The 23,497-nt window shown below is 42.2% G+C and overlaps 2 protein-coding genes across 4 annotated transcripts in view; one reads left to right on the plus strand and one right to left on the minus strand.

Annotated features, from left to right (window-relative positions):
- RAB23 (RAB23, member RAS oncogene family) overlaps positions 1–8,719 on the plus strand; it is a 58,135-nt gene extending 49,416 nt beyond the window's left edge. For all 3 annotated transcript variants that reach the window (XM_089694122.1, XM_089694123.1, XM_089694124.1), the window contains exons 6-7: positions 3,403–3,495; positions 5,658–8,719. In XM_089694122.1, the coding sequence (XP_089550248.1) occupies positions 3,403–3,495; positions 5,658–5,797 (233 nt within the window). In that variant the 3' untranslated portion in view covers positions 5,798–8,719. The remainder of the gene's footprint in view (positions 1–3,402; positions 3,496–5,657) is intronic.
- A 12,505-nt stretch (positions 8,720–21,224) lies between these two features.
- The window catches only part of BAG2 (BAG cochaperone 2), a 41,637-nt gene continuing 39,364 nt past the window's right edge, over positions 21,225–23,497 (minus strand). Inside the window, exon 3 of the mRNA XM_089694125.1 lies at positions 21,225–21,629. Coding sequence (XP_089550251.1) covers positions 21,235–21,629 — 395 coding nt within the window. The 3' untranslated portion in view covers positions 21,225–21,234. The remainder of the gene's footprint in view (positions 21,630–23,497) is intronic.

Raw genomic sequence — 23,497 nt, forward strand, 5'->3', positions numbered from 1 at the left:
CCATATGAAATTTTTATAATGTTTTTTTCACACAAATAGAGATTTCTTTTGTTGGCATTTAATCACCACTGGGTTTTTTATTTTTTGCGCTATAAATTAAAAAAAGGATTCTTTAATTCTGTTATAACATTTTGCAAATAAATAATCTTTCTACACAAATTGAGGCCAAAATGTATTCTGCTACATTTCTTTGGTGAAAATAATCCAAATCATTGTTTATTATTTAGTTGGTAGGAAAGTTTATAGCGTCCAAAAACTGTTCTATATCTAAAAATCGATAAATCATGATGTACTGATGGCCTATCCCGTTTCTTGAGGCCCCAAAACACCAGGACAGTACAAATACCCCCAAATGACCGCTTTTCAGAAAGTAGACAGTCTGAGGTATTTAGTAAGAGACATGATGAGTTTTTTGAAGTTGTCATTTTTTTTTGTCATTTTGTGGAAAATTAAGAAATTAAAAAATATTCACAATTTTTTTTTTTTTTTTTTTTTTTAACCTACTGTCACAAGATTGCCGTAAACTAAGGGTTAATGAGAGGTTAAACAGAGGAACATTATTAAAAGAAAAAAAAGTCAGGTTGATTTTATCTGACATAATCTGCTAATCACAGTTTATCCCTTTGATCTGCAGATGAATGAACAAAATGATACAAAAGTTACTTTGCATCTTTCTGTATTCACAGAACAGTGTTGTTTATAAACACTGATTCAGACTGGTTTTTTTGACAGCTACAGCTTCCAACACCTTCTCTGAGTACACAGCATTCCTGGCTTGGATTAATTAAAGCCGACAATTGCTGCATATTATGAGAAGGGGTCCCAGTAGAAGGGCAGAGACACTGGACCTGCTACACATGTCATGTGTACAATGTAAAAAATTTTTGTGAGCATATCTAACATGCCCAAAGTCTAGAACTCCTTAAACAAAACAATATGGCCTAGCCAGGAATGTCTCTTGATGGACCAAATCGAGCCACTGGAATGGAAAGGAGGTGGGCCATGGAAGTGTTCTGTTTTGAGCTACTGATTTGTGAATATTTACTTTAAAATTGTTCAGTTGGGCAAATAGAATACTTTCAACATGGAGGGGAATTTAACCTGGGATTCAAGACATAAGGCAACATGTTATCCACATAGAGACCTGCTTTGTGATGGTGTCCTCCCATCACAAGGCCGTGAATTGTTTGATTTGGTCTTGCAAGATGTCCCTTAGCTAATATATACAGGTAAAGAGATGAAGGGCATTGGAGCCCATGGTGGTTCATTGAATCTTTCTGTCAGTACATCTGCTTGCTTCTACATCCTGTATGGACAAGCAGATATAATGACAGATCTGCAGGAGACCTGCATGGCACCAGTGATCTACTGATTGCTGGTGCAATGCTTTCTAGGCTCCTGCAAACCAAAAGAATAAATGCACATTTTATTACCTGCATTTTATTATTTTTGTGCAAAAGGTGAACTTTTAAACCTGTGAGGTACAGAGGTTGTGTGAGTCTTTATTCAAGAAACTTTGACGACGACATGTGTGTCTATGATGACCTATGCTTGCTTACATTTTTATGTACTTTACAAATTGGCCACATCAAGGAGCCCTCCTTTTTTTTTTTTTTCTTTTTTTTTTTTCTTCTCTGGCTTGCTAGGGAAATTTTTTAGATTTCAAGTATTTTCTGGTTAGTATTCAGCTGTGGTGGGTTCTTTTGTTCAGTTGTTTCCCTGAAGATCCACATGCCCTGATGAAAATTTGAAAAAGTGCTCACCCCTTCGCTTTGAGCAACCAGGGGATTTCCAGTTTTCTCTATGGCCACTACAAGTTCTTTAGTGGGTACAGTATTAGCCACAGCTGTGTTAAAGGCCATTGTCTTTTAACTACCTCCAAACAGTGGAGGATTAGTTGGGGATCTTTACCTTTTTGACATGTTTAGTTTGGCCTTCAGTTCCTGTCTCTGGCAAACAGAAGTGGGTTGCTCTGTGTATACAAGTGCACTGCAGGGCATTGGCTGTTATGTGGGGCTCAATATGGTCTGGTTTAACTGTCCGCTGGGGGTTACCTCTGGCCCATGTGTCAGTAAAGTATAACTAAAAGCAAACCTTTTTAGTTTTGGATAGAGTGAAGAGGGATTAAAGCCCATGTCAATTTTTATTGCTGTAGGTGTCCCCATTAATAACAATTACCCTTTCACTTTCAAAGATAACCGTAAATAGGATAAATAGAAAGTAAAAGAAAATCCCAAATTTTGGGTTGTCCCCAGAAAAGTAATAGAGGTGAAATCTTCCAGTGGGGACACTACCTCTGGTGACTTGGGGGTCCCCAAGGAACTCCTCTTAATTTTCAGGGTTTTCCACTCACTTCCTGTTTGGCTATGGTTGCCTATAGTTCTGCTTTAAGTGTCTTCCCTTCTGCCACCCTTCCGCCTTCCCCTTCTCCCATTCCCCGTTAAATCTGACTGACATGCTGGCCTTTTCTGTGTTGGATTGATCAGTCCGTTGCTGGGCTTGTTATTGGAGCTGCACTCTATCCCTTCTCTAAAATAAGAATTGTTCAGACCCATTTAGGTCTTAGGCTTTTACTCCTGCATCTTAGAATTTATTTTTTCTTTATTGTGGCGCTTAGCAACACCCTTGTTATGTTGCTGAACTGCAGACTTCTTGTATCAAAAGATTTTGTTCTACATGGTCTTCAAGACACAGTGGGATTGATTTACTAAAACTGGAGAGTGCAAAATCTGGTGCAGCTGTGCATGGAGGCCAATCAGCTTCTAACTTCAGCTTGTTCAATTAAGCTTTGACAATAAAACCTGGAAGCTGATCGGTTTCAATGCAAAACTGCACCAGGTTTTGCACTTTACAGTTTTAGTAAATCAACCCCAATGTCTTTGGATTGTTTCTAGATATCAGCAGAAGAAGCCTGATGAATAGACTGCCAAGTTATCCCACCTCTCTGACTCTTAGTCATTTTGTTTCTCCAATTTCTGATTAAGACCCTTCAAGACAGGTCTACACATTAAGTCTGGCACACAAAATCTGCAAACAAGCTTTCCTTGGTGAACCACGATTTACACAGTGGGGTACGCTTGAAAAATATGCATCTCTGATGCTTGTGTGCAAGAAATGGGATCCCAGGACTATAAACTGGAGTTTTTCCTCCTGCCCCCTCCTTTTCTTCTCACTTCCAACCTTCCTCTCTCACCACACAGATTGGCATTTCCATTGAGCTCACTTGGGCCTTCTGGATGAAGGTATCGTTGCCTTTGCTCTTGTGGTGGAACAATTTTAGGTGTGTTTTTCCTTCAACTTGTTCCCATACACAAAGAGAGCATTTGCAGATTAAACTGATTGTAAGTAAAATGTTAAATATATGCACGGTACATCTAGTAACATCCACATGTTCTTTTTCAGTTTTTAAATATTTGGCTGACAAGTATTTGCAAAGGCTAAAGCAACAGACAGCAGAAGACACAGAGGTTGTACACACAAGTGGCAACAAAATAGGTAAGGACCACTATTAAGGTATTTTATAAAGAGCAAACTCTAGTGAATGAAGTTGCACAGTTAAAATTGATGGATTGATGATTGGCCCTTTCATGATCAGTTGCATCTGTCAATATGCCTCTTTTTGTGCGAGACACAGTGATGGCTGAGAAAGCAGAATTGTCTCTAAACAATCCTGTGATTCCCGGTTATGCTGGTTACAAGACCAAGAGCCAGTTAGTATGTTACCCAATTGTTAGTGTGAGATCAGGGCTGTTGTTGACAGCTAGTCTCAGAACTAGAAGTGAACAGAGCTGCATGCTCCTAGTTAGTAGATTCTCTCAGTAGGGGGAAATGAAAACACTTAAGATGAGTGTATTTAACATTATATATTTATCTTATGTCATCAGTCTCACAAGGTGCATCTTTGTAGCCAAGTCCCCAAAGATGCATATTTTTGTAGAATTTTGTATGTAGACAATACATCAGTCAAAGGCAGAATTAGGACTTTGAAGCAGCATAACTGTATCAGGGACACACAAGTGAGTGCAATTTTATATGCTACACTCTTCTGTCCTCAGTCAACAAACTGTACTTTCTGACTTATTATTTAAGGCTGGTTCACACCAGATGTAGATGCATAGAGTGGTGCAACACAGTCCGCTAAAATGCATCACACTGTGGCCAGTGGAACTGAGTGAAATGTTATGTTGTGACATTTCAGTAAAGTTCTAACCCCCCCAAAAAAAGTTTCCATTGCCACTGCTGCCTTTGCATTACATATCAGTTGCTGTGCAGTAGTGCACACTGCTGGTGTGAACCAGCCCTAAAGATTTGATATAAAACAGTATCAGACTCCGCTGATAGTTAACATAGAGATGACCTACAAAGTGCATAAACATATTAAAAAAATAAATAAATAAATAAATCAACATTTGTTGTGCCCACCCTTTGGCTTAAAATGGCATGAATTCTTCCAGGAGCATTGTACACGAGTTCACACTAGCCTGTGATCTGAAAAGCAATCCATCACACATCGTTTATCAAAGTGCAGCTAAGCAGCCACTCTTAGGTATTCAGGAGGTGATCCTGCAGTTTCCAGCATACTGGTTTTTATATATATATATTTGTTTTTCCCTTTGCCAAGCCGCAGTTTTATTAGGGCTAATGCGTCCCCAAATGCGAACCAAGCATTTGGCCTGCACTTGTGGTGCAGCCCTATTGATTTAATTGGCTGAGTTTGACAGGCGCTGCTGTCTGTTGGCATGGCAAATTAATTGTGCTGCAACTGCAATGCACCGCAGCCGCGGCATGTGCCTTCGCTGGCTTTATTTTACACTTTAGGTGGGTGGCCGGGGGGGGGGGGTTTAAAACTGCTCACTACCACCCATGTGTCAGATGGCTTAGGCCCCATTCACACCTGCAGATGACCCAGTGCGGGTTCTTGGTGTTTAGCTGCGGGTTGCAGCCCCATTCTACACAATGGGAGGCTGACTGCACCCACAGCTAATCACGGGTGCTCGTATGTAATCACTCATGGAGCAATTACCTGTGATGATCAGCCCTGAACGCAGAAAATGACCATTGTGCCACATATTGTGTATCACCACACATGCTGAAGTGAGAGCAAAAATTCTACGCCCATCATTGAATGTTAGCTTGATGAGCTGTAAAGGCTTTCAAAGTGTCACCTTTGTACAATTTTGAGTACTCTCGCATTTCATCCTCGACACAACCTCATGTTTTATATTTTAGCTGAAAAATATTTTGTGTTTGTTTGCCCTAAAATTCACCTTAGTGTATTTTTACTGAAAATATGGGTTTAATAGACCGTTGTGCTAATACATCGTGACTTAAAAAAATTGTAGCTGCCAAGAGTTTATTCTCCAGGGTCTCTGCATTCAGAAGACATTGGGGGGGGGGGGGTAAATCACAGGCCTAAAATGTGCATTTTAATGTGCAAAAAATGAAAATGCCCCATGTAACGAAAGGCGTGCATGTGGGCACACCAAATATTGATGTCGCTTTTTTTTTTTCTTTTATGGTTTATGCACGTTGTAGGTTGTTAATGCAATGAATAGTTTTTAGAAAAGCATCCACACTGTACAGCATTGTGTTACAAGTGCTCTTTTCACAATAATCACATTTTTCTGTGCTGTTAAAGTCTCATCTTTATCTTTTAGGGGTATTTAACACAGCAGGTGGCAGCCACTCTGGCCCAAAGGCTGATGCTATGAATGGAGGCAATGTAATTAGTCTAAGGCCAAACAAACAGAGGACCAAGAAGAACAAAAGTCCTTTTAGCAGTTGTAACCTGCTCTAGAACTGTTCTGTACACATAGCAAAAACAGGTGAACTGCAAATCGGGGACTACAGTGCAATTACTCTTAAACACAGGAATACAGCCACTTCCAGAAACAAGTCAAACTGAGGGTTACCTCCGAAGAATTATGTGGACTCTTATACCACCTAGTGTTTGACACTAGTATCACAATTTACAAACTTAAAGGTTTCTCAACAAAAGAAAATGCTGCCCAGTCCTGGTTTTTTTTTTTTTTTTTGTGATTCTGGACAAACCCATAAAATTGGTACTAACTAGTATTTAAACTGAATTAGGTATTTAATATAAGCGGTTATAGACCTAGTTGCAAATACCTTGGAATACCATGGTAAACACTACTGGTACCTGTGCAATATTATTCTAACACACAAGATATTTCCTACAGTCTATCAGTCTTTTATGTCATCCCATCAAGGATGTTTGCCATTTTCATTAAATCTGATCCTTACATTTTTTTCCCCATATTTTAATAGTCAGTTCTAAACGGATGTGCTGATATAAATGTTTTGGGACCTTTATGAATGAAATGATGTGCATAGTGCCAAACTCCTTGACATTGCGCTGCTAATATAAGTTTTGGGTTTGTTTTTTTTTGTTTTTGTTTTTTTTTTAACTCTACTATTCATCAAATGTTATGTTCACACACTGCAATAAGAGGATGGTATGAGGCTGCTGGCCTACAACTGCAGAGTGCTATAAGAAGGTATCATTTAATGATTATCCTATCCAAATGTAGATGTTTGAGACATGCTGGTAAATACATGTGGGAAGTCACCAACTCCTAATGTCTATTAGTCTGTTGTCCAGGTGGCAAAAAAGAGCTTCTATAAAGTACTGTAAAAAGCAATCCTATTGACTGGTGGTGGAATCTTGTTAAATGAAAGTACTCATGCAGGTGTCTGAAGATGAATGTAGATGCAGTCCTGGTCTATTAGATAATCCCAAAAAGATTTTCAACATACTGAACTGTGACCTTCATTGCTTATATCTTTCTACATTGATAGAGGAGGTGGTGCAGGTCCAGCAAAGCAAATTCTACCAAACAACCACTGTTTATTTCTTCTGTGACTATTGTTCACGTTTATTAATATTACACAAATTGTGAAGGACAGACTCTAGTGTCTGTGGCCATACTTTGAAGGGTTTGTCTATCCTAAAACTGACATGGGTGTGCTATTCAACCACCTTGTCTTTGACACTACAGGGATAAAATCTTCCTACAAGCGTGGGTGGCCGTTCGCCATGCAGTGTCAATCCTCCTCTTACATTGTTCGTGATTTAAAGTCAAATCCTTCAGCAGTTCCCTAAGTAATGTCTGCATAGGTGGTTTGATCTAGCAACTTTGATTTTAATGTGCAGAAGGGAATTCACCAGATCTGTCGGTTATTACTTACAACTATCTAAATCTGCAATGTTAATTTTTGGTGGACTCATCATATCAGACATTCCTTCGTGTCTTTGTCTTGATGTTTTGTATAAACAAATTTCACAAGGAAGCCTTGTGTAGTTCTTGAGTGGCCTAATTAATTTTACAGTTCTTGAAAAACTTTTTTTTTTTTTTCTTGCCTTTTATTTAGTATTTGTACGCTAAAATGTCTTGCTTTACAGCACAACCTGATTTGAATTCTGAATTGGGTTGTATCTAGCCACATCCTCGGTCATTGTCAGATTATCGTGTCTTCTTGTAGATCTGTCTTGTGTAACCTATACATATAACTAAATGAAGTTGGAATGCTTTGGCCAGATCATCGCCTTTCTATATTGCTTTTAAAAGGCATTTGGAATATTGAGTATCAATTCCTCTTTGTGACAATGTATAGTAAAGTTTAGTGTGATTGGAGGGTGGCTACATGTGCTAAAAATATATAGATATAATTAGACAAACTGGATATAATTTAATAACAAGCTATACTGAATGACATTTTAGAAGTGGGGCACCACCAAGACCTTCCTGTTAAATTATTTTTATAAGCTTGTTAACACCATTCACTGTAAGAAGTCAAATCTTTACAATGCCAGTTACAGTGAAAACCAGCGCAGGACTAGAGAATGCCCACCAGAACCTACTGGATGATCATTTAAGTAGTCTGCTAGTTTCTAAAATACATTTACAAATACTAATTGTTTACATCCATAGAGGTGCATGGTTGCATATATTTTTTTTCTTTGGCAGTGTTTGTCAGTGGATGGACAGCTTAAGCTTGAGAATGGCTAACGCAAAGACAAACCTCAACTCAGGTGCACTTTACTTACTAAATTTCCAAACCAGCCCACACAACAGTCTGGAATCTGCAGGGCAGAGTTTTAATATGCACGGTATGTTCTGCATGTACAGAATCCGTGTGAGAGCTGCTGCAACCATTAATCGTTTAAATCCCACAACTGATTGTAGTGTGGATAATAAGTGTTCCTTAAGGCAAAACCTTTGTTCAGTTATTATTATTTTTTTTTTTAGCTTTAGATAGAGTGGAGAGGGATCAGAACACTTGTCAAGTTTTTATGGCTATCTATGCCCCAATTAGGGAGGTTCACCTTCTGTTTACCATTCTTTGCAAGCGAAAGTAAAAAAAAAAATCCTAAACTTTGAGTTGACATCAGAACACTAACAGAGGGGAAATCTTCCAATGGGGACACTAGTTCTGCTGACACTCCTGAATTCGCTCACTTTGGAGGGAATTCCTGTTTTGGCTATGGGACTGGAAGTTTCCAGGTTATAGGGTATAACTCTCCCTTTCTCTGTCCAAAATGGAAAAAAATAATTTTGCCTTTAGTTACACTTTTAAAAGGATTTCATGGTAAAATGACTTGTTAGAATGGTTTGAAGCAGAATCCAAGTTTGCATATCTGTATATTAACAATGGAATATTTATTATCTTGTATAAATAAACCACTTTGAAAAACTGACGTCTTTTGTCTGTAGCTTTTTCAACTTTTTACCAAGTAGTCTTTAAATGCCAATCCATACTAAATAAAAGCTCCAACTACTATCAGCTAGATGTGTGCGAAAATGCAGTTTAACCTTGTGCAAACAGTTGATTTTTTTTTTTAATTTTTATTTATTTATTTTTTTATAATGAATTTTAGTTGGGGCATTTTTCTTCAAGGCAATAAATAATGGTCACAAGTGAATTCTTGTCAAATATCCTTTTATTCAATATTTTCAAAGTACATACATTAGTGTATGTAATTATGGTAATCTCAAGTTTATCATTCATTTTTCTTTCATTCTTTGACAGAGACAGCTTCTCTCTACTTCATATTCAAGACTGATAGGGTTTTATAGCACCACCTACCAGGAGTAAGACACTAGGCATAAAAGAACTTGGGGGGCACCTCCTATGGGCAACCCTTACTGGAAAACCCCTCCCCCTCTGCATATGCAATCCAGTCATTTCTCTCTAGTGTTTCAGGAGTAAAGACCTAGTTCCCTGCTGGGATCTGGGGTTCCATATCTTTTTTCCTTTATTTCCTGCAGAGATCATCAGTTAACGGCCAGACTGGGTGATAGACTGGATAATCTAGATACAGTGGTCACGCCAGTCTGACTAAAGAGTGCATGTAGACCTATGCTATGCGCTGGGTTGGCTGTGAAAGCCCACTCCTGGACTGGAGCGGTCAGCGAGCTAAACGTCTCGTGGGGACACATGACTGGGCACCAGAGTTCATGTTACCCTGGCCAACAGCTGCCCCACTTCAGTGGAGAGGAGGATCTGTTGTTGGAGCCTTTCCCTCAAGCTCTGCTGGAACAGGAAATAGCTGCCCCCCTCTTTGGAAGCAGTGTGATAGAGGGTACTCCCTGGGGTGAGCATTCCGGTGGGGCCCCCTCTTCTGGCAAGGTAGCATCGAGGGATTCTATCCTGGAGTCAGAACTGTGCTGGGCAGCCACCGTGCTCTCCATATGGCTGGCGGCAGCCATTTTCATGAGGCTTCAATGGCCATTTCCTTGTAGCAAGAAGGCAGTGGCCATTTTTTCAGTATACCTCTTCCATTGAGATGCATGGGAGCTGGTTGGGGGGGGCATTTTCTTGTAGCTGTGCAGTGGCCATCTTATTTTACCTCCACACTTGAGGCAGGCACATTCTCCTACACGCAGGCAGCAGTTTAGCACTCTGGCAATTTGTCCTGCACCTGGATGTATTCCAGCAGATCTGCCTATGCTGGGGGATGCCACACATGAACCTGCAGGCATCACACCTCAACAGGAAGGTCCAGAAGTTGTGACAAGGGTGAAGTATCCCATGAAGATTGTGCTGGTGGTGTTGTGGGATCAGTATGGTCTCATTCATGCCTTTCCTCCTCTCAAGTTGCACCCCTGCATGCTTCACAGACTAGAGATTAAAAGGATTATGGTCATTCTGGTGGCTCTAGATTGGCCCCATTGTCTGCAGTACACGGACATGGTCTAACTGGTTGTGGACACTCACTAGTGACTGCCTTTTAGGAGGACCTTCATTCCCAGGGTCAAGTCTTCCATCCTGTTTTGCTGTCTTTGGCTTTGACGGCTATGGAAAGGGACAAGGGGTTGCTGGGTTTCGTGATTCCCACGAAGTTGAAGGCTTGTAAGGCTACATGCACACTTGAGCGTTTTGTAGCTTGAAGCTCGACACTCCAAAAATGCTTGAACGTAAAAAAATTATTTGTTCTCTATAGTGCCTGTTCGTGTGAATAGGCACCATAGAGAACAATTCATTTTTTTAAGTTTGAGTATTTTTGGAGCTTTAAGCTACATAAGGCTAGAGTCTACCTCTTGGAAGATAAAAAGGCTAAAATGAAGAGGGTGCTGAGTCAAAAAAATACAAAATTTTTAAGTGCACAAAGTCAAATGAAAAACACCAACAGATGGTTAAGGCGCTGAGAAGCGTGTATGCTTGAAGAAACCATGAGGCTGTTAATAAATTACTTTGACAAATGCCTGAAGTACAGGTGAATCACTATTTTCCTGCCAGCACGTCAGTGTGGTCTGTAATTTTTAGTCATTCATTGAACAATCTGCTTTAGATTAACTAACAACCAGGGCTCTTGCTAGAATTATGAAAAACCTGGGGCACACCTGAGCACTGAAAATAATAAACATGATGTAGCTGTCTTAGCATGCAGTTGTGAAGGAGGGGTTTAAAGGGGTATAGTTTAACACAACCTGAGCCTACATATACATAGCAAGGTGTGCTTCAACGAGATAAAATCACCAGATCAAGATTTTTTTTTAATTACATGATTTTATTAAAACATGAAACAAAATGGATATGTGTGGTATTTTTAATTGGTTGTGTTTTCAGTTTATAAGCTATGTAAAATAAATCACAATCTTACACCTCTGGAAGTCTGTGATCTTCTTGCTACCACCCTCTATGGTATGTATTATGGTGGGATGGAGAGGGATGAATTAAATGATTTGTAAAAAAGTGGAATATCTAACCAGAGGATAGAGTCAACTACAGGCTCCACCTTCCATGAATGAAGAGGATTTACTGGTCCATGCCAACAGGTTTCATTTCAAGACTCAAACACCACACCTACACAGTCAATTTAATAAAACAAAAATACATACAGGGCAGATCTATCAGAGACTTACCCTGATGTACTTTTGATGGATCTGAAAACAACCAAAAGTCCTTCACTTAGTATAATTGCTAAGTGAAAAAGAACATTGGGGAACAACCTAGTAAAAAGTGAATTTGTAAGTAGCAAAATGTAAGGAATCCTTTTTTTTGCAAACCAAAGAGCTAAGCGGATGCATAAATGTGGAAAGATAGGAAAATGAGTAGTGGAAAACTCTTCATGAAAGGAAAATATGTTTTATAACTGATTATACACTGCTCAAAAAAATTAAGCGAACATTTGAAACCACATCAGATCTCAATGGGGAAAAATATCAAGCTGGATATCTATACAGATATGGACTGGGTAATGTGTTAAGAACATAAGAATGCCTCATCGTTTGATGAAAATTATTAACCTACACAAGACAGAATTCAAAAACACCCCAAAAATCAGAGTGAAAAAATTATGCAGCAGGCTAGTCTATTTTGCTGAAATTTAATTGCAGCAACTCAAAATGGTACTCAGTAGTATGTATGGCCCCCACGTGCTTGTATGCATGCCTGACAACATTGGGGCATGCTCCTAATGAGACAGCAGATGGTGTCCTGAGGTATTTCCTGCCAGATCTGGACCAGGGCATCACTGAGCTCCTGGACAGTCTGAGGTGCAACCTGGCATTGTCGGACGGACTGAAACATGACATCCCAGAGGTGTTCTATTGGATTTAGGTCAGGCAAGCGTGGGATCTATTCAATGGTATCAATACCTTCATCCTCCGGAAACTGCGTGCATACTCTCGCCACAAGGTCGGGCATTTTCGTGCACCAGGAGGAACCCAGGACCCACTGCACCAGTATAGGGTCTGACAATGGGTTCAAGGATTTCATCCTGATACCTAATGGCAGTCAGGGTGTCATTGTCTAGCCTGTAGAGGTCTGTGCGCCCCTCCGTGGATATGCCTCCCCAGACCATCACTGACCCACCACCAAAACGGTCATGCTGAATGATGGTACAGGCAGCATAACATTCTCCATGGCTTCTACAGACCCTTTCAACGTCTGTCACATGCTCAGGATGAACCTGCTCTCATCTGTGAAAAATACAGGGCGCCAGCTCACTGATTTTGGCACACATTCATAGCTCGTGTAAGCCTAAAGGGAGCTCTCTTTTTCTTGGCATATTTTTCCCACGACAGGCATAAGGCAGCCTATTGATTTCAATAGACTACTCTACACACAAGTGCAGCAAAGTAGCTCATGGGGCATTTTGTGGTGTATACATGCGAGTTTTCTTTTGCATTTGGGGTGCTGTTAACAATTAATGGCACCTAAAGCACAACTAGTTCATTTTAGGTGTATAAGGTGGTCATGCACTATACGATCTCCTTTATATTTACCAAAACTATATAATAGGAGGACATGCCTATCTATCCAATCAGGCAGGCCCTTGCACTATATAGTTGATAGTAGAGCTAAAGGAGATTGTACAATCCGATTGTATGGTGAACTTAACAGACTTCCAGGGACACACTTCTCCTGTTTTTAATACTACAGCTCTGCTCCACATAGGCTGTTATGTGATCGCTCAGCTCCTGCACATGCTGCCAAATGAACAATCTATGCAAGATAAAAAGTAAGGTACACAACAAGGAAGACACTGGCTGTGTATTCAAGGAGAATGGTGCTCTATGACATTGCCTGCATTGGAGAAGCATGAAGCTACAGCGGTGACTGGGACAATCTGCTGCAGGGGGATGTCAGGTGCAGAGTATATGTTAAAGAGGTCAGCTGCTGAACTACTTCCTAAATCTTAATAATTTTCACATCCCAAAGACCAGGACAGGTAGCAGGAAGTAATGGAGGAATTTTTTATGGAACAAACTGGAGGTTGAGGTAAGGCCTGTCCTAGAATCTAAAGAAAACATTTTATTTTCTGCAACAGAGGTACGTTAATGGTATATTAGCACATAGGAAAACAGATTTAAAACAAAAAAGGTGAACGTTGCCTTTGGGGCTTATTCACACATTGTGCAGTGACAGATGCTTTACTGCATTGTAAAAACGCCTGTCACTGCAAGGACACACAGAAAAAAATTTCCCGAGTGTCCCATTCACACTGCATGACATGCTACATTTTATCGCAGCGCACTGTACAGAGTAGCATGGCACTGTACAGTAGCTCAGTACATTTAGTACACTTCAAATAAAGTTTGTCCAAAAGAAAAGAGCTGAATCATGCACCACACTGCTCCCTATACAGGTGGGAGTGCACAGTTGCTGGATAGGTGAAATGCTCTGGTAGCTGTCCACTCTAGTGTGAACCCAGCCTTGTACAAATCCAATATGGTCAGATTACTACAAATGCATATTGTTTAATGCTTCTCTACATGCACTCTTTTCAGATTCTGGAAATGTATAATTTTGCACCAAATAAGTTTGTATTCATGGGTACATTCCAGCATTTAGAGTCTTTTTCTTGAAGGGGGGCCAGAGATGCATACATTTGGTCTGGCTTCAATTACCTCAACATAAAAATGTATCAAACAATTCATTTAACAAAAGATACCACATCAGCAAATTTTAGATGAGGCTGAAGATTTTTGCAGCAGTGAGAACGGTAGGCAGAGCCGTGGATAAGGAGGTACCACCAGTCCTCCTGTACAGGGCCCAGACAGCTAGATGAATCGGATGTGGGCAGGAAGGGTGATCCGCACGGCGGGTGGGCAATTACTGGAACCAATCCCCTGTATGGCTCTTATACAGCAGCTGAATGCTGGATTCTCTCCCTCCTGCTAGCTTTCAACTGTTGCAGAAAGAGCGGTTCCAGTAATTGCCTCCTGCTGCGCCCGATCACCCTCCTTGTGCACCGTACGTTTCCCCCTGTGTGCCCCCCCAATGCCACAGTGCTGGCGGTTTCCCTCTCCACCGCAAGCTGCAAGTGATCGGTACCGATCACTCACTGTGTTCATTCATAACTGGGGTTTTTAGTGGGGGGGGGGGGCTGTATGGGGCCGCATGGTTTCTAACAGCAGCCCTGACAGTAGGTAAACCTTTGGCAATTTTCTATTCACTGATCACAGCAGGCCTAGTACTGCTTGGTGAAAGCATGCATTACCAAAAACTGCATGAAAGAGCTTTTTAACCAACATATTAATTTAAAAAAATGGATTGGGGTGCTGCTGTTGTATAGAAACTATGCTAATTAAAAAATAAAAAATATAAATTCAACTAAATATGCACTGCCAAAAGTATGCTGTCACTGAGGCTGTGAAAATCTTGATGCTCCATAATGCCATGTACAGAATAGGTCTTTCTTGTTGTCCAGTGTTTTAATAACAAATGTTGACATTGGTACAGGTCCTTCATGGCAGTGCCCACTAGCTTCCTAGGCTTTTTTTTCCCTAACATGTCTGTTAACCCTAAAAATGACTATCAAGGTTTGCCACCAAATCGACTGTAAAGTCGAATTATGACCTTTAAGAAAAAATAAATATGTGCTGCTGCATTTGCAGTTTTCTTGTGACCCCCTGCAAGATCTTATTAAATACTTTTGAGGTCCACCAAATGCAACTTGGTGTTTATGGCCCGGCAACTGTGCTGCACTGCCCCTAAATTCAGAGTTGGCACTGCCAGGGGCGTATTTAACACGAGTTAAACAAGGCATTTGCCTTGGGTGGCATCTTTCTGGGGGGGGGGATGTCGCCACTCCCCAGCAGTGGCACACAGGAGCCATTATGTTTGCAGGCTTGTTTTCTTGCAGCACTCTCCGCTACATGGGATCCAATCCATGAGAGGATGGTGGCCTCCATATCTGCAGGACGAGGAAGAAGCCTCCGCTAATCTGTGAGTGCTGCCCATTGTTTGTGCGGGGAGAGCGGAGGGTGCTGGCTGTGAATAGGAGAAGGAGCCCAGCCAGGGGGACGGGAGATACTGGCTGGGGATTGGGGGGGGCACAATATGCCTAGAACAGCACAAAACCTAAATGCACCACTGTCCACTGTCATGTACACTGTGCCTGCTTGCATTACAGTGGGATACAAAAAAAAAAAAGGTTACAAAGGACATGGCTGTCAGCATTCTGCCAGCCTGTAGCTTGCCAATCAGCTCCTGGCCACACCTAGTCATGTCTTTGCTTCCTGGATTGACAGCACATCTTCTGTTGCTGAAGACCTCCCACTGTGAGCTGCAGTGTCTGGAGGGAAGAGTGGAGGAGGTGAGACACAAATAAAGGAGGATTTGGTTCAATCAGAAAGGGTAAATGACTTTGAAGGCCCTCTCTGACATGAGACAGGCAACACATGTTGGGCCACCTCCTGACAGAGTTCCACTCTGTACACCCAATAGTTCATGAATGTGTAAGCATTGTGCTTCCATTCTTGATGTCCCTACCTGCCATCTTTGCTTGACCAGTGCAGGCACTACCTTACCTTAAAATGATAATCACTACATTTTTCATGACAAGTTGGAATGATAAATGCTTATTTTCAAAATACTGTTTTGAATAAATTTCAAAATGATACAGTTGGGGGAGGGAAACGTATGGGGCTGGACCAGTGTTTTACTTTTAGCACTATCAGCGGCCAATTTCTGTCTTTTCTATCTTTGTTTCAGAGACAGTGGCTCTCTCACTCCTTGAATAAGAAAAAATCAACAACTGGAACATTAAAGGAAGACAAGCTTTCCCTGTGTCAAGAACAAGTGGAAAAACAACTATGTTTATGTGAGGGCGGTCATCCTATGCCTTTTGATTTTCCAAGACTAAATTAATGTTATGTTAGATTTGGCAAATTGTGGGACAAAACAGAGTGGGGCTTTTGAGTCAACCTCTGTTGTGCAGAAGAGTATGGTGATGTGCCCCACAAAGGGCGGCTTTGTCTCTTCTTGAAGTGGTGGGCAAAGTTATACGCCCTTTACTTATGCCTACAGGATGGTGGATCCATCCACCATCAGGAAATGCAGCAAGGAGGTCATTTGTGCTACCTCAGAGGGGCGTTCTTTGTGCTCCCTCTTGCAGAGATCGCTGTACTATTCTTGTCTTGGATTGGGGAGCAGTGAAAACCCTCTTGAAGCCCCTCAGAAATTCATTCTCCTGCCAAACCTTCTTCACTACACCACCAACAGCACAACTCTACCCCTTCTCACCAGCAGCACTCCTCCTACTCTGTCTCCTGCTGACTCTGCCTCACAGGGATAGAGGCAATAGGTGAAGGATCTTGCTGGATCTGAGACAATAGAAAGTTTTCCTCTTTCTCCTGTTGCTATCTCCAGTGACCATGATATTACACCATGCGGTGTGTGCTCTAGCAAGAACACAAGCGAGATCATGAGCCTCACTGTAGTTCACTATTCTAGTTGTCTCTGCACTGGCACAAGTTGGCATGGGGTCAGCCACCTTTCAGCCTGCCTGTCCCATTAGAGCATCCAAAGTCTATAGCTCAGTGTAGGTCCTGTCCCCCAGGCATACTGGCTGTAAAGCAGCATTGCAGCATTTTCCATGGGGCTTTCCATAGGCTCTGCGGCACTTGGGGGGAAGGGGCACTGGTGGTTCTGAGTATGAACACCTAAGGTCATTGATTCGAGGAGAGAAGAGACCATACTTTCACTATCACCAAGGGGCAGGAGATGGGGAGGCATGCCCAGGTATGTGCTTCTATGGTGCAGCACAGGCCATAAACTGGCAGACGGGGGTGAGGTCCAAAACAGGTAAACCTGAAATCTATCCTGCTGAACTCTTTCACAGCTCAGGGAGTGGGCCGTGATTTCACCTTTTTGCCCTTGGGTGCTCAAGGACTTCGTCCTGACAATCAGTGCGTTGATTTTGCTACTGATTTTCTCATTGAGGTGGTTCTCCTGCCACAGCTATTTGGTGCATAATCCCCCATGCATAAATCCTTTCCTTCTGCATGTGTTGCCTTTACCTTAGTTCACGGGTGTCAAACTGGCGGCCCTCCAGCTGTTGCCAAACTACAAGTCTCAACAAGGCATTTTAAGATTGACAGTTACAAGCATGACTACCAAAGGTAGAGGCATGATGGGACTTGTAGTTTCGCAACAGCTGGAGGCCTTTGACACCCCTGCCTTAGTTGATACACTGCAGACCACAAAAGTGCTGACTAACTGCCACTGACATCCCCAGTGACACTAATACAGTGATCAGTGTTCATAAAAAGCACTGACACTGTAATAATGACACTGGGCCGGAAGGGGTTAACATCTGGGGCAATCAAAGGGTTAACTGTGTGCTGTTTTACTAGGGAAACAAGCTGCCTTGTATTACCCTGCTGCTGCAAAAGGCAGCACAGTTTTGTGTAGTGCGGGAAAACACTCAGTTTCAGTCGTGTTACTGCACTGCACCTGGTGTGAACAAGCCCTAAAATGTAGTTTTAACGTAGAGTTAAGTTTGTAAATCCCCTCAAATCCCCCTTCTAGCACAAATCTCCCACCCTCCAATATAGAAACATAGAAAAGTGATGGCAGAAAAAAGTGGTCCATCGAGTCTGCCAGTTTTGTTTTTGCTTTGGGGGGTTATCCCTTGTGCTAACACAAATTCCCTTCTTCTAAGTACCCCCTCCTAGCACAAATACCCCGTTTCCAGATCCCCCCTCCTAGCACAAATACCCCCCAGCACAAATTCATCCCCCTCCTAGCACAAAACTCCCTGTCCCACCACTTCGCTCTCATCACTACAATAGCAGTGACAGCAGCAGAGAGGAGGCAATGCTGGGAGGAGTTGTGGACTGTGCTCTCCCTCCACCCCCTCCAGCTCCTCTCCCTCCTGTCTGTATACAAGAGATGACACAGAACTCTCAGATCGGACTGTGCAGGATTTGATTACCAACCCCTACCCACAATTTATGCAACTGGGACATGAGCAGTCTTGGGAGGAGATGGGGAAAGGTAATCAAGCCCTGTGCAGTCTGGTCTGAGAGCATTTTGTGTTCACTCCTGTGTACAGAGTGGAGGGAGAGAGCACAGCCCGCACCTCCTCCCATCTCTCTCCTCCTCTCACTACTTCTGTCAGCAACCCAGAAAGCTATGTGGGCTGCCCATCTGTGTCCTACCAACTGATGATGTCATCGATTGCTAAGGACAGGTCAGGTGGCCCACACAGCTTTCTGGGTTGCTGACAGAAGTAGTAAGAGGAGGGAGAGAGCACAGCCCACACCTCCTCCCATCTCTCTCCTCCTCTCACTACTTCTGTCAGCAACCCAGAAAGCTGTGTGGGCCTCCTGACCTGTCCTTAGCAATCGATGAGATCATCAGTTGGTAGGACACAGATGGGCAGCACACATACCTTTCTGGGTTGTCGACAGTAATGACATGAGCAGAGAGGAGGAGAGAACTGGGAGGAGGTGCGGGAGTTAAAGTGATTGTAAACCTCTGACATTGTTAGAACAAAACATATGTCTCTATAGTGTGTATTTGTCTCCATTTAAAGCATGAAGTGTAATTTATGTTTGCTGCCTCATTCTTCTACTACCAGCATGAATCTGCAAAGAAAAGGGCATAAGGATCAGCATGGGGTTAAAAGCAGCCCTTTATTGTAAATACACATTTACGTCTCAGAGCACTATGCTTCAGCTCCAACAGGCTGAGAGTGAGAAGAAGGCAGGCAGAAAACACACTGCACTGAAGCTTCTTGAATAAGGAGATGGACCCTCAGAAACGCGTTGTCGCCTGCCACCTCCTCTCACCGCTGTGTCTTCTGCTGACAGCTATAGATGCCACTGGCTATCCATCATCTTGATGAGTCCTAGCCTGTGTCTGCACCCAAAAGCTGCATTTCCAGCCCTTGGATTGTTGTTCTATTGTACACTTCTCACTTGCTGCCTGTTGGAGCTGAAGCACACTTCTCTGAGATGTAAATGTGAATATACAATAAAGTGCTGCTTTTACCCCATGCTGATCCTTTCTCCCTGTTGCTGTTTTCTTTGCATATTCCATTGAGGGATTGATCAGAGATCCATATACCAGGAGCTGCAGGATTCCTTCCAACTTCACCACATCTACCTTATGTTGGACTTTACAGACTGTTCATCTAACTCCACTGGGATTATGAGCACTGCATAAACACGTGACTTTACTGGTCTGAGCATGTTTTAGCAGCAGTAGGGGGCCCCGTTAGATGCCCCTGGTACCTTTTTCATAGGCTTTTTTCAGTTTAGACAGGGACACAGGGGCCCCATGATCCCCTATTGCCCGGGGGGCCCCATGAGTTGTCAGTCCGCCCCTGCAGGGGAGGGACCTCCAGCAGATTGACAGCCTCAGCTCTGTTCCTGTGAGCTGTGTGGAGGGAGGTGTGTCTCTTCCCTCCAATCAGCTTTCAGAACTCTCCTCACGAAGCTCTGCAGAGTGTAACTTCAGATCCCTACCCCCTGAGCTGAACTTTTGAAGTTTTAGAGAAGCTTTCTAAATTCTGGACTTTGAATGGATGTAGAGAAGAGAAGACTGCAGACAAACAAGCACAACTTATGTAGGAGGATTTGTTTCATTTCCGTGTATCACCTGAGGCCAGTCACTTCTTTTGGTATACGGTATGTAAGGGATTACAACTACTTAAAAGTGTTACTAAACCCAGGACCCTGCATTCACTATATCTGTTCTCCCACAGAACATAGAAGTGCAATTATTTTAGTAAATATAAACTGCTAAATACCTTTTCTCATCAGCAGTTAGAGCAGTCTTGTGACTTCAGCAGAGCACTGGTTAAAGCTTGTAGGAGGAGTTTTCTTTCTTCTCTAGGAGGATGCAGAGCTCCTGACCCTCTGTCAGGACAGTCCTGATTGGCCCTGTGCTGATCACATGCACTCTCCCAAAAAAAAAACCTCTCTAGCAATACATACTAAACGGAGCATGTGCAGAAGGGTTACGGTTTCAGTCTGTCTTATCAGCGTGGACATTTGAACAAGAGGAGGGGCAGAGAAGTCAGGATCGAACAGCCTTTTTACACAATACAGAGGATTAACCCCTTAGGTTCCACAGTGAGTATAACAAGCATGCTTTACAGCATATACAGACTGAATTTACTGTTGTGGGTTTTGTAACACTTTGACACAGGAATGCTTTCAGATTGGACTGTACAGGGTTTTATGTCATTTTGCCTCTGCACCCCAGTTGAAAAACACTGGACTACTGAACAATCCTCCCTTAAAATGTGGATATGAGTAAAAGTGAAAGGGATTTATTAGGTTAACAAAAAAAGAAAAAAATGGGCAGGGTTTACACTCTTCTCTATTTCAGTTTAAAAAACCCCCCACTAAATTAAAAGATGACTGCATTTCCTGCATATTAACAGATATCTTTATGCGTTTCTATGGTGTGAACTGGCCCTAAATGTCCTTGTGTTAAAGAATGCTGGTGTATTGCTTCCCACTCCAGATGCATAACTGACAAAGGTGAAACAGGCAAAGTATTATATCGGTGTTGCTGATTCCAGCATTGCTTCTGCATATGTTACCTACAGTATGTATATGGCAACTGATTTACTCATTGGATAATTATTTTGGGGTCAGAGGTTATGCATACATTTATATATACATACTGTATATAATTGTCCAATTAGACTTTCATTTTTTTTAAACCTAATTAATGAACCAAATGTTCTGAAATATGCTAAACCACAGGCTGTTTTTCTAATACAGCAGCACAGATACTGTACACTTGATCTGTTGCACCTTTTCAAAAGAGCTATGGAAATTGCAAATAAGCACCTGAATGAATCCTTGAATAGTTCTACTGGTAAAATGGCTTCTTCATCAGTAAGGTGTCATCTAAAGAACACACATAACTTCTTAAAGGAAAACACTTAAATGCATATAAACCTGGTTCTAAATCTACAATATTGTGCACCATGGACAAAAACAAGTTGCTAAATGTACTTTAGATTTTATTTTGCTGATCAGCTGATTTTTGCTTCTGGTTCTCCAGAAGTGTAATGGACTTCTCAGAACTGTTAATGTTCCTAATAAGGGTCTCTAGTCTTCTTTTAATTTTCTTTTGGTCCTCAATTGCACATCCAATTATGATGGACTGGAATTTCTGATCTACTGGCCCTGAAGGAACATCTGAACTACATGCTCCGTACAAAGATACCAGCTCTTTCTTGCCACTTTCCAAGTTATCCATGACTTTCTTCAGAATGTCATCAATCATGTTGGTGGCTTGTTCCAGAGAAGAAGCTTGCTGGGGGCTTCTTATAGTTTCAACGCAGACCTCTACAGTCACTGCACGACCCATCAGCCTCTTTGCTGTTATAATTAGTTCTTCTCTTTCTCCTATACAGTGAAACCAATATTTAAAGAAAATCTCAGTGCAAATGAAAGGCATTTAATTCAACAATGTATTATTCAAAAATATAAATCAAAGTTAATTTGAAGCCAAAACTTTTCAAAGATCTTCCATCAGTGTTGGCAGCTTTTCATAATTTCGAGAACAGCCCCCCAAAAAACAGAAATTATGACTGTTCTTAAAATTAATATTTAAAAAATATTATTATTATACAGGATTTATATAGCCTCAACAGTTTACGCAGCACTTTACAATATAAAGGGGGATAGTACAATTACAATACAGTTCAATACAGAAAGAAAAAAGGGCCCCGCTCATGGAGCTTACACTCTAAAGGGAGGGACAGGTGGTACACAAAGTAATAGCTGCAGGGGATGATCATATGGAGGTGACTCAAGTACAGTTCTTAGGTTGAGACGGGGTAGGCGTCCTTGAATAAATGAGTTTTCAAGGATTGCCTGCAGGCGAACAGGGTAGGAGCTGACCGGACATACTGGGGTAGGGAATTCCAGAGGATGGGAGAGGCTCTGGAGAAGTTCTGGAGGCGAGCATGGGAGGAGGTAACAAGGGCGCTAGAGAGCAAGTGAGCTTGGGAGGAGTGGAGAGGACGATTTGGGCAATATCTGCAGATAAGGTTGGTGATGTGGCTGGGGGTGATGTTGTGGATGGCCTTGTATGTTTTGGGTAGCATTTTGAATTTTATATGATGGGGTAGGGGAAGCCAGTGAAGAGACTGGCAGAGAGGGGCAGCAGTCACGGATCGGTTAGTAAGGTGTATTAGTCTAGAATTATACCTAGCACCCTGGCATGTGTGGAGGGATCAATGGTTGTGCCGTTGATCTCAATGGTAACGTCATTGGGAGGGGATCAGGGAGGAGGAAATATTACAAGCTTGGTTTTAGAAAGATTGAGTTTGAGGAAGTAGTGTGACATCCATACTGATATGTCGCTCAGTAAATTTGTGATACGTGAGGAGATTGAGGGAGTGAGTTGATTCAAGAGAGATAGATCTGGATATTGTCAGCATAGAGGTGGTATTGGAAGCCATGGGAGGTTATCAACTGGCCTGGGCAAGAGGTATAGGGAGAGAAGAGGAGGGGCCCAAGAACAGAACCTTGGGGTACCCCAACAGAAAGAGCAAGAGCAATGGGGGAAATTGTGTTGTATCTGACACTGAAAGTGCGCTGAAATAGGTAGGAGGAGAACCAGAAAACAGCAGAGTCATGGAGGCCAAGGAAGTGGAGTTGAGGAGGAGAGGGTGGTCAACTGTGTCAAGGACAGCAGAACGGTCTAAAAGTATGAGTATGTAATACTGGCCGTTGGTTTTAGCAGGTAGTAGGTCATTGGTGAGTTTTAGTAGGGCAGTTTCAGTGGAATGTTGTGGGTGGAAGCTGGACTGTAGGGGATGGAGAAGGTTGTTGTCAGTAAGGTAGCAACTCATATGGATGTGGACAAGGAAGCTTGGAGGCAAATGGGGGCAGGGAGATTGGTCTTAAGTTATTCAAACAGGTGGGGTCCAGTGAGGGTTTTTTAAGTATGGGGGTGATCAGTGCATGTTTGAGCAGGGAGGGGAAAGGTGCCGGAGGAGAGGGAGAGGTTGAAGATATAGGTTAGAGAGTTTAGGATGGAGTAGGAAGGTGGTCACAGTAATTGTGAGGGGACAGATGGTGAGGTGGGCAGCGGATGGGGGTTTGGTAACTTCCTCATTGGTAATAGGGTTGAAGGAGGAAAGTGTTGAGTGTGGTGTTGGACCTTGTGTGTTGGTTTGGGGAGAAAGCTAGATGCATCACGAATTGTGTCAATTTTGTTTTTGAAATGATTGGCAATCTCCTGGGCAGTGAGCAAATTGGTGGGT

The sequence above is a fragment of the Staurois parvus genome, unplaced genomic scaffold (genome assembly GCF_062004578.1).
Source record: "Staurois parvus isolate SC_StPar_1 unplaced genomic scaffold, SC_StPar_1.0 ptg000652l, whole genome shotgun sequence".
NCBI classification, from domain to species: domain Eukaryota; kingdom Metazoa; phylum Chordata; class Amphibia; order Anura; family Ranidae; genus Staurois; species Staurois parvus.